The following is a 12,266-nucleotide window of genomic DNA, read 5'->3' on the forward strand; positions in this document are numbered from 1 at the left end:
ATTGGCCATCAATGTTATGTGGGGCTTGTGGGGAGGTCCCACAAGGAATGTCTGTGACAATATGGCTCAGGTGCCTGCAGAGAGGGGATGAGCAAGTGGCACTGAAGTGACAAGCGGGAAGCCACAATGGGGTAAATGAGGAGGACATAAGATGACCTAGGAAACATCTTAGGAGACCAAAGGAGCTGACAGGCTCAAGCTGGGTTGAGGACATCTCAGCCTTGGGTCTCGCTGGGTGCACCACGGGTAGTGGACTTGGGGCCTCTGGTCCTAGATTTGCCCTCCATATTAATAATTAGCCTTTTCAGCCTTCATATTCCTGTCATAGCACTTCACAATTGCTAACCTAATAACCATGTACCATGTCAACTGAAAAAGAATGGGAATTCAATTTCAAAAAACTCAAACTCTGTGCACCATATCTCAGAAAGATTTGAAAGTCAAGCACAGGGGGCGGGGGGCATTCCCACTTTTTTTCAGTTGAGATTGTAAGAAGGAAGACATTACATTAATACATGTGACCTCAGGGCACAGCTGCCCCAAGCACAGGCTCAGCTGTAATCCTAAAGAGACACTCCCCAGAAAAGGACAGCCATGGCAGGCCCACTTTCCAGAAAGTGCTACAGTGCAAGCTGCCCAATGGGGCTTCTTGGGTCCTCAGGGAGGGCAGGGAGGCCAAGAAAGACCAGGAATGATCCACACTATATGCATCCCTGAGGCCAGGAATACAAATTTCTAGGCATGTGATTAGGGCAATTGTCTTAGGTTTACATTGATGTACCAGTCACTGTTATAAGCTATCACCTTAAAGTCCCTTTATGTCCTTGAAAATGACTATTTTGAGGGAGAAAGAAACATTCTGTGATATAAAAGGTCTTAAGCTTGAATTCTCAGTGGGGCTTCAAGGTCTGGACAACACAAGTAGGATATGCACAGGTCACATAGCAGTGGGGATGCAGACACTCATACACATGGCCTTGAAACGTAACACCCCAAACTTGGCTCAGGTCCTGGGGAAAGGTCTACAGGTCTTATCAGATTATTAAAGGATTTCATGTTCCAGAAAAGCTCTCAAGTTAAGACATAAACTGCTCAATAGCTACAATGGATCGATCATTAGAACAAGAAAAAAAAAACAAAAAACACCTCACAAGTGCCAAACGAATTGAAAGTAACAACACTTTAAGCAGCAATACACAGTCTGTGGACTGTGAGTATAATTCAGCCAGGACTCTTTTTAAAAATATATGTGCAACTGCACCATTCCTCTGGGAAAAACTTTGGTGAGATTTCCCAATGCACATACTCTTTTCCCCACCTGGCCCACACCCTCAGAAACTTCTTTTTTTAAAAAAATTATTATTGTGAAAATACCATACAGAAGGGTTACAATTACATGGGCAAGATAGTGAGTACATTTCTTATCAAGCATTGTTGCCTCCTCCTTTGTTTCCCCCTACCATCCCTACCCCTCTCCACCACCCCCACCTGCCAACTCTGACGGTTCCCTTTTAACTATTGTCTGTGTTCAATAAACCCAGGCCATGCTGGCTTGGAACATGCAAAGATCTTCCTAGCTTTGGGGCCAGTTTAGCAGCCTTTCTCTGGCTGGAAGGCATGTCTCCCAGATGTCTTGGACTTTCTTTGCTGCCAAATTTTCAGTTAAGCCTCCCCTTCCTACTCAAGCTTTAAAGCAGTCACCCGTGAGTGCCCCTCACCCAGCTTTAACTAACTTCTCAACAATGGTGATAGCTGATAAGATTTGTTAAAATTTGTCCACTATAGCTATCTTCCTTCCCCTGACTTAAGGGTGGCTCCCAAGGACACACAGGGCACATCCTGTGTTTCTGATCCTCCATGGAGGCCCATAGGCCAGCAGGGTCTGCTACACTGCCACTTGCAGTGAGGAGATAATGAGTGAAAATCCACCAATAAACTCAGAGAACGAGGATCTCTGACAGTTGAAAGACAGGAAGCACTTAGCAAAATAACCATTCTTTAGAATCCTTTTAACGTTTTTACACAAGATCATATTTCCCAAGCCTAAAATAATTGTATCTGATGTCTTGTTTAAGTAAGATGAAGACAAACAGTCGAACTTTTTGAAGATTTATTTTATATTCAGGCAATTTCTCTTTTTGGAATGCAAAAAAAAAAAATCAAATGAAACTAAGATAGTACTGACATGCTTGTTGATACATAAACTAGTTCAGATAAGGGCTCTTTGTCAGAATTCTCTCATGTTCACAGCGCTGAGGAGGCTGAGTTGCTGCTGTTTTTGCATTCCCTCAAGCTGACAAGACTAACATTCTGGGTATTAAGAGGATGGAGGCACAAAGGAAAATGAGGGGAATTTGCTGGAGTCAAACCTGTGCACACTCAGAGCCATGACATCAAAAGGGGCAAGTGGAGAGGAGCTGGTATGTGGAGAGCATTAAAACCAACACCAAAGTTGTTGTCAAAGACATGTAATAAAAAATCTGTATTAGGCACACTAAAAAAGTAAAAACAAAACAAACACAAAGTTTAACTGCAGAATGGTTAAGTGTAACTGTGATGTCACACATAGAAAAAAAAATTTTTAAGAATATATTTTTTGCATCTACTAATGCAACTCACCAAAAACCATTCTCCATAAGGCTGGATGGGGTCTTGTAAATGGACCTGCAGATAGAACATAAAAAGTCAGAAAGAATAAACTGGTTTGAAATAGGAGAAAACTGAAGAAAACCACGATGATCTACCTGTAGATAACAATAGCAAAAAGGCCTCCACTTTCTTCCTTTCCCTCCCTTTCTTCCTCTCTTCCTCCTTCACTCCCTCCCTTTCTTCCTGCCTTCCACTCTAGGGTCAAAGTCAAGGTTGGAATGTTTTACCCACACTGTGACAGTTAGTTATAGAAATCATCACAGGCTCCACTTTGCATAGGAAGTTTTGTAAAGATTTATTTTCAAAAGTGGGAACATAACTTCCCATGGTAACAACATTGTAACATTGAGGAGGTCAGGAGGCTGGCCTCTGGCATGTGTAATACACATTCTGCTTCTCAAGGGAAATCTGGCTGCCCCTTTGACAGAGAAGGGGGTTCAGGACAGTATCTGCGGGTGTGGGTGTGTGTTTATGTCTGAATCTAAGCAGGGAGTGAGAGAAAGAGAAAGTGTGTGTGGGGGGAGGCTCAATAGATGGCTGAAAAATGAAAAAGAACAAGCCTATGTGTTGGAAACACACACACAAAACCCACAACAACAACAGCAACAACCGAGGTCCCTGGAACACGCTAGTACAGTGGCTTTTTCTTATGACCTAGATTCCACACAAATGAAATTCAACGTATCACAGGACAAAACTTACCTTTGCTGCAAGGGATACACCAATACTCATAAAAGGAAAGAAGCAAGTAAGCTAAGGCCTTCAGCTACAAAGCAATTTTATCTCTAACTGCAAAGTTACAACTCACAGATCCATAAAAAGCAGTGCTCTTTCTTGCTAGGAGCCTACCTAGTTTGGGGTTCCCAGGTCTTTCTACACTTTGAGAATTGACAACATTATGAACTGCACATGCCCAGGGACACCTGAGCTTGTTTCCCACCTTCCTGGCAGGAGAGATCTATTCCTAAAAGTCTGTCCTGGCCCCTGGTTTCCAAGCCTTCCTTGCTAGATGAGTCTATCCACATCCTTTAACATGTAGAGCCAACTTCTGTTGCTTGCAACCTTGAATCTTGCCTAGGCAACCATCACATTTTAATTTTTGTTCTGGAATTCATTTTTTAACTACTTTCTTTTGACAAATCAGGTTTATTTCAAGAACTTGATTTATAATATCCACCAAAATCCAAATGTACTCCACTGCTGAGTGTCCACAGTAATACTCTGCTTCATCCAGACACATCTGCTTCCTGAGCTATGGATGGCAGAAGGAAGGACTTGGATGGTGAGAACTGGTCAAAAATTATATCTATGAAGCAGAATAGATAGATACCTGTGAAGACAGGGAAACAACATTATTTTTAACAAATAGAAAAGGGCTAGACTCAGAAGTTTAAAAGCAGAAAGTAAACAGAAAAGGTAGATCAAGCTCCCTTACCATCTCAACTCTTTTTTATTTTATTTTTGTTGTTGTTTTTTAGTGCTCTACCACTTGAGCCACAGCGCCACTTCCGGCCTTTTCTACTTATGTGGTACTGAGAAATCGAACCCAGGGCCTCATGCATGCGAGGCAAGCACTCTACCACTGAGCCACCTTCCCAGCCCCTCAACTCTTTTAATGCTGGTTCTAAGATAAGTGAGAATTACAGGAAGGGCTACAAATAGCTATCTCCTTTGAAATGGTAAAAATCTAGGAACTCTTTTAGGAAGCAAGGTTGAAAGAATGTCAGACACAAGCAAGTCCTGGAGATTACAGCAGCACTTTCCTGAGTGCAGAAAGAGGACTCTCCTGTTCACACAGCCTTCAAGTTTTCCTGACACCACTCGGAAGCAGGAGCATTGCACTGGGCCATGCAGCCCACAGGGTTCTGTCCCTGCAGTCAAGATGCACTCAATCAGCAGGTTAAGTAGTGAGGAACTCTGAGTGCCTCCCATGGCCTACAGTGCAGGGTCACCTCAGGAAGAGAAGCAAGGGGGAGTCCAAGGTTTGAGTCAGGACTGGTTTCAGTGCCAGTTGTACACTGGAGAGAGACAGAGAAGGGTGCTTAGTGCTGGTGACACTAGAAAGAACTGAAATCCATGAGCAAGGTGAGGGAAAACAGGAAAGACCAGGCAAAGGGAGTAGGATGCCTTTTGAGATGTCAGCAGGTAATTAATTACTAGAAGGTTTCACCCACTAAGGGTGACAAAAAGTCCTGGGATATAAAGTAGCACTGTTAGTAGGTGATATCAAATCCAATTCAGGTTGTATAACAACCGCATATCCAATCCAGGCTGCCATACATTCATCAAGTATGCCTCACCGCACTCCCACCCAGCCTAAATTGTGAGGTTTGTCACTGCTACCTACCTTCTAAGAAGCAATGTATATATAATGCAGCTTATTTTTAACTATATAAAATATTGGATATATTTATATCAATTTATATATTTATATTTACTTATGTGTATAATATCTAGCATATAATAAATGCATATTATTATTTAGTATAATTTAATAATTTTTATTTTATATTGCTTTATTATAGTAAGATCATTGCTATTTTATTACCTTATTATTATAATATAAAATAATCTTACATTATAATTGTAATAAAATTTATTTTATTATAATAAAATAATGTATAATACAATGTAATTTATAATAATATAATACAGTTTATATTATATTAACCATATATTATATATTTGATATATTTATATATAAATTTATATATTTATACTTGTGACATATTTAATATACATTATAACTATATAATTACATATTATAATATAAATGCATATTATCGTAATATAATATAAAATAGATATATTTATGTGTAAAATATGTTTATGTTATATAATATACATAATATATATTCATATATGTAAAGCAATATAATATTATTGTAATGTAATAAATAATGTATTAACTATCCTGTTAATTAAATTATTTTCTATATTTTTAATAAAATATAGTAATATAGTGATACAGTTATTTTATTTTTGTTGTTGTTTTTTAGTGCTCTACCACTTGAGCCACAGCGCCACTTCCGGCCTTTTCTACTTATGTGGTACTGAGAAATCGAACCCAGGGCCTCATGCATGCGAGGCAAGCACTCTACCACTGAGCCACCTTCCCAGCCCCTCAACTCTTTTAATGCTGGTTCTAAGATAAGTGAGAATTACAGGAAGGGCTACAAATAGCTATCTCCTTTGAAATGGTAAAAATCTAGGAACTCTTTTAGGAAGCAAGGTTGAAAGAATGTCAGACACAAGCAAGTCCTGGAGATTACAGCAGCACTTTCCTGAGTGCAGAAAGAGGACTCTCCTGTTCACACAGCCTTCAAGTTTTCCTGACACCACTCGGAAGCAGGAGCATTGCACTGGGCCATGCAGCCCACAGGGTTCTGTCCCTGCAGTCAAGATGCACTCAATCAGCAGGTTTTTCTATAGTTTCTATAGTTTATATGGTATTTAACATGTACATAATATATTTATTATATATTAAATGTATTATAAAATATATTACATATTATAACATATAATATTTATTATATAGAAGAAATGGGACACCTTTCAGATGGTGAAGCAGACTGCCACTTTTTAATATCCATTATCAATCTTCCATCAGATACTACAATCAAGTTTAATCTCAAAAGAGCTAGCATGCCATGAGAGAAAAGTAGCATTTTTAAAACTATCTCAAAAAGTATAAGATCATGTTTGATTAACCAGAAATGGTTATACTTGTAAATAAATAATGAAGGTTGAAAATTTGGGGAAGTATAATTTTTTAACCCAAACAAGAAGTTGCCTGTCCAACAGTGACCCATTTGTACTTTGAACCAGAGACCCAGGTATGCCCTTTTAGCCTGCTTCTTCTTTTCAGAATGATTATTTTAAAGTTCACATTCTTCTAGGAAAACTTAGAATAAAATTATCTGAAAGCATATTCAGACCTAAGAATGAATTACTGTTTTTCAAAGAAAATAGTACTGAAGTTGAAGTCACATAATGAGGGAAATACATATGTAATATTATTATATATGTTATATATATTATATATCATATATTATATAAATACACTTTTTTAATTTAGAAGACAGTAAATCTTCTGGATAACTTTCTATCATTAAAAAGACATGATTAGGACAGGCATAGTGGCTCATACTTATCATCCCAGCACTTGGGAGGTAAAGGGAGAAAGACCTTATGTTTGAGGCCAGACTGGGTTATAATAAGGGAGACTCTGTAACAAATAAAATAAAAGGTGTGATCTTCTGAGTTCAAAGAAGTCAAATGAAGAGAAAAGACAGAGTGGTAAGCTCTGGAAATACTAGTATTTCACTTTCCTCCAGGCGTCTTTTAACAATGATGTCAGTCTTGCAGAGATACAAGGAAGAGAGGGCTGCTTGCTTCCATGAACTTCCTTTTAGTGCTCTGCTTCATCACCTAAGTCAACATGTACTTCCTGAGAGGAGGCTGGGGCCAGGCATGGGGTACATACAAGGCTGGGTAGAGGAGGTGGGACCAGTGGTCGATAGCAATCTCCGAAGCAGGAAACAGAAGGTTGCTTGCTAGAAGAAGTCTCTCAACTAAACTGCCTCCAACAGGTTTCTCTGTTTCACTTCCATGATGTAGTGAAATAGTTAAAATTACACTTGCATTTCAGGGCCATTTGCTATACTGGGATGGATATAGCATTTTATAAGAATTATTTTTAAGCCACAAGTGAAAGGAGAGCGTGGGGGGAGCGGGTGGGGGAAGAGACAGCCTAGAGAAGTAGGAAGTAGAAACTCATACTCTTTGCTGCCCTTGGTCTCCTTCTAGGACACAGTGAGCTGCCCTAGCACCTAGTCATAGCAAAGACTAGCTAATGGTCATGTGTCTACCCCTCTCCAAGTAACTCAGAGGAAGTCTAAAGCCATGAAAGTAAAAACTAGCAACTGCTCTTTCTCAGTCAATTCACACCCATTTAACATCTGCTCCTCTGAGTGTTGTGAACTCCTGTCCTCCAGATAGACTGGAGCACAGGGAAGCATGAGGCCCAGTTCTAGCCCAGGGTGTGAGAAGGAACCTGAGCTGGCCCGAGGAACAGATCCTACAAGACAGGAATAATTTTCAAGTATCAGAGGTATAAAGAAAAACACAACACAAAGTGATCACTTAGAAATGACCAGAGGACACATATGTATAGAATGCTCTAGGGAAAAGTACAGGAGGAATTAAGAAAAAAAGAAAGCAACTTGGAAGAAACAATTCAGAGAAAAAGTATAAGTCAATTGAAAACATGGCTGCAGACTAAACTTGGTTTTTTTAAAAAAAAAAGCTTTGCCTCATTCTCTAGAATCATGTTTGGGAGGTTGGGACATTCATGGTAATCATTATCTTTTTTTTTTTTTTTGACAGTTCTGGGGCTTGAACTCAGGGCCTAGGAGCCATCCCTGAACCTCTTTGTGCTCAAGGCTAGCACTCTACCACTTGAGCCACAAGGCCTAGCTTTTTCTGAGTGGTTTATTGGAGATAAGAGTCTCATAGACTTTTCTGCTAGGCTGGCTTTGAATTGTGATCCTCAGATCTCAGCCTCCAGAGTAGCTAGGATTACAGGCGTGAGCCACTGGCACTCAGCTTAATCAACTATCTTTTTTTCCTGACAATAAAAATTCATCTTACAAAAATAATCAGCAAAGTTAGTTGTGATAGGCTATTTGGGACGATGAAATATTTAATTAATATTCCTTAGTGGGGAGAAGGTGAGTAACAATAATTGAGTATTGTGTAACTCAGCTGACAAAAATAACAGCAACAGAAAGAACAGCTTATTGGAAGCTCATAACCTGTCAATCTCTGGGCAGAGTTTGCTTGTTTTTGATGTGGTTTCTCCCTGGGAATTTGCTCTCAAAGTATGGCAATGCTAAGAGATGAAACCTTTAAGAGGTGGGAGATTACTGGTGGTGTTGCCCTCAAAAAATTATCAGTGCAATTCTCTTGGGACCCTTGTTAGCATAATAACCAATTCTGGTCCCTCCCTAGTCTCTCTGGCTTCAGGTCTCACCATGTATCTCTCCTTTGATAAGTGCTTCCACTATGCCACGGCCACAACGTGAAACCAAAGGGACTCTCACTAGAGACAGAAATGTGGTGCTGGATGTTTAGTTTCTAAAACTGGAATAATTCTCAAATATCAGAGGTATAAAGAAAAATATAACACAAAAATTATCATTTAAAAATGATCAGAGGACATATACGTATAGAATGTTCTAGGGAAAGGTGCAGGAAGGATTAAGCAAAAAAGAAAGCAACTTGGAAGAAACAAACAAACAAAAAACAACTGGGAGTTCCATTAACCTCTTTTCTTTACAAAGCACACAGCTTCAGGTATCTTGTTGCAGAGAAGGAAAACATACTAATACATGGGATTCTACATGTATTAATTTAGCTTTCTCTCACAACAGTACCTCCTTGTTATCTCCATTTCACAGAAGATAAACTGAAACACTCTAAGAAAGCCAGGGCTTCAATGGAGTCACAAATCTAGGAAGCAGTGGCAGAGCTAGACTGCCTCCAAATCCTGGGCTTCTGACCACTACACAAAACCCAGTTTATTCTTTTCTCCATCTTCCAGTTTCTGCTTCTAAATGGCTCATGTCTCAAAAAAAAGTCACAAGTACAGGATGTGCAGGAGAAATGTGACAGCACAAGACATCACTTACCATTGGGAAAAGCCAGCACGCTGATGATTAGGAAGAAGAAGACGACAGAGAGGATGCCCCTCCAGATGTTGTCTTCAGGAACAGAGTCATCCCTGGAAGTAAAAAAACAACACTGAGAATTCATTTTCAGGTCAAAATAGTTAACCAGAAAGCAACAAGATTTCCACCAGCTAACCCTGGGAGACCGCTCTGAGCAAAGTCCTTGTGTCTTCACTAGTCACCCACCTTCCTGTCCTAAAATCACAAATTTCATAATATACCACCACGCTCAGTTCTTTACTAGAGACAACTGAAGGGCTGGGGGCATAACTCAGTGCTCTGTGTATGCTTAGAATGCACAAAGGCTTCATTCTATCCCTAAAACATGCGCGCGCGCGCACGCGCGCGCGCTCACGCGCGCGCACACACACACACACACACACACACACACACACACACACACACACCAGCGTTGTATACCAACATGCATTCTTACTCAGACACTCATTTGAGAATTGAACCCTAGGATGTCAAAACATAAGATTTATTTTGTAGAAATGTCTTTTAGACTTAAGAATAACTAAAGATGATATTTGTTGATATAAAATGTGACAAAGAAAAATGTCAAGAATCAGAAAAGGGCTTGATGTATGGGCTTGTCTGTAATCCCAGAAAACTGGGAGGCAGAGATGGAGAGAATCACAGTCCAGGATAAAAGTTAGCGAGAACCATCTCAACAAATAAAAGGGGGTGATACTACCTGACTGTCTTCTAACTACCTATCCAAAAGGAATAGGTAGGAAGATTGTAGTCCAAGGCTGGCTGTAGGCAAAATGCCAAGACACTATCTGAAAAATGAGTAAAGTAAAAAGAGATGGGGACATGGCTCAAGTGGTAAAGTACTAGACTACCAAGCATGAGGTCCTGAGTTCAAACCTCAGTATGGCTAAAAAATTATGAATCAGAAAGGAAGCATAAGATGATGAAAAAGAAAGCAATTCAATAACATAATTTATTCTTAAAAATGGGCAGTTGGCTTTCTGAGGGATGAGGCTTAATGAAGTGTTTGTGTGGTGGGGAGGAAGGATTGGTTAGGTTATAAGAACATACCTGTAAACATAAAAGTTAAAAAGAAAACAAAATTCATGCTTTAAAACCAGACCACAAGTGAATGAATTAGAAGGAGAAGGAATAAGCACTCCTCTCCCATGCCTTGTCATTTCTAGCACATGACCTATGTAGTCTCAACACCCAGTGACGAAAACAAGCCCATTTGTTGGCTTCTGTGTCCCTCCCTGTCTTCCCCACAGGAAGCAGACCTCTGCAGCAGGCAACTCCCCACTTCTGTTCTGAGTCTGGCAGAACATTCAACACATACCTGTGGACTGCTGTTGACTAGGGAGATTATTTATTGTGTAAAACCAGAGCAAGTTTCCCAAATGGAAGTTCACCTTGATAGATAAGAATGGCTTCGGTGTTTCACAGTTCATCTAAGAAAAGCAAGAGTCTAGAAACACACTTGGGATGGAAGAAAAGCAAGCAAAAGGGGGAAAAGAAAAGTCTAATAAGACAGCCAGGAGAAGATTTATGAATTATTGATTGTTACTGAGAAGCTGGGGAAGAAAAAGGTTTAAAAAAGGCATTTTCAGTTTTGAAAATGGAATGACATGGAAGGAGTTCTTTTAGACACAATGAAACAGCAGCAATCAACTAAAGATGATCAAAGAAGTTGAGCTTAGGGAGAAGAGGAGAACTATTTGAAAAGCTTAAGGGAAAAGCAAGTTTGCAGAGAAAAATAAAATCTAGATCATCAAAAGACATGAGATGGTATGGAATGCAACCACAACAAATTTCCTTATTGAGCTCTTAGTCCTAAGATATGCATTTACAAACAGATGTTAACTTCAAAAATCAGCTTGTGCACAGGTAGCTCACGGGTACCATGATTCATGCCTGTAATCTCAGCTACTCAGAAAGCTGACATCTAAGGATTGTGATTCAAAGCTATCTTCCGCAGGAAAGTCCCTGAGACTCTTATCTGCAATAAACTAACTAAAAAGCCAGCAGTGGAGCAATGGTTCAAGAGGTAGAATACTAACCTTGGGCAAAAAAGAAGCTCAGGATGGCATCCAGACGCTGAGCTCAAGCCCCAGAACCAGCATATACACATACATAAGGAGTCCATTTTTGTCTAGGCAGCTAAGTTTGGCACCAAATTCAACAACTTCCACAGGTATAACAGGATTGGGGCTGGGTTCTTAAATAAATGCGTACAATTATTTCCCATATCATCACAGGCACCCAGATAGTACAAAAGAACAATTAGTGCTGTTACTGTCATAGATCAGATTACAAAACCAAACCACAGAATCAGGCCACCTTTGTGAGCCAACAAATGCAATTTTATTTTTATGGACACCCTAACAATTGGCCATCTGCCCAGAGGTTATGAATATGGCCCTACAAATGCCAGCCTCATTCTTACCAGGGTGTTTGAAATGCCCTTTGGCTTCGGCAGGGAACCTGCCAGGGTGATTTCCAAAACACCAGCTGTGACTGAAGAATGGCTGCCCAGGGAAGGAACACATCTTCCATATAGCTAGGATGGTAGTAACAATAGCCCCTGCTATCAAGTGTCTACTGAATTAGACTCCCACAGGCAGTGCATCGGCATTACCTCTGTCACACCCAACGGACAGATGTGGTATTATCAACCACATCTTCAAAGTGAAGTGACAACGGCTCAGGAAGATCAAGTCAGCTGCCAAAGCTGCAAGGCCTATATCCGTACCCACATATGGTATAACTTGAACATGACTGTCTTCTCCCTGGATCACTCTGCCCCATTGGGAGACTATCTGTCACCTGAAGTTGCAAAAGTGTAAGAAATACTTGGACAACACCAAAGCTACAAATTAAAGGCAAGGCAAAAGTGAGTAACTGTTG

At 40.0% G+C, this 12,266-nt stretch overlaps 1 protein-coding gene across 1 annotated transcript in view; it reads right to left on the minus strand.

Annotated features, from left to right (window-relative positions):
- The window catches only part of Ptdss1 (phosphatidylserine synthase 1), a 56,513-nt gene that overhangs the window by 33,214 nt on the left and 11,033 nt on the right, over positions 1 to 12,266 (minus strand). Inside the window, exons 2-3 of the mRNA XM_042673056.1 lie at positions 9,342 to 9,433; positions 2,620 to 2,664 (exon numbers count right to left, since the gene is read on the minus strand). Of these exons, the coding sequence (XP_042528990.1) occupies positions 2,620 to 2,664; positions 9,342 to 9,433 (137 nt within the window). The remainder of the gene's footprint in view (positions 1 to 2,619; positions 2,665 to 9,341; positions 9,434 to 12,266) is intronic.

The sequence above is a fragment of the Dipodomys spectabilis genome, unplaced genomic scaffold, assembly GCF_019054845.1.
Source record: "Dipodomys spectabilis isolate Male_0828 unplaced genomic scaffold, ASM1905484v1 ptg000783l, whole genome shotgun sequence".
In the NCBI taxonomy this organism is placed as follows: domain Eukaryota; kingdom Metazoa; phylum Chordata; class Mammalia; order Rodentia; family Heteromyidae; genus Dipodomys; species Dipodomys spectabilis.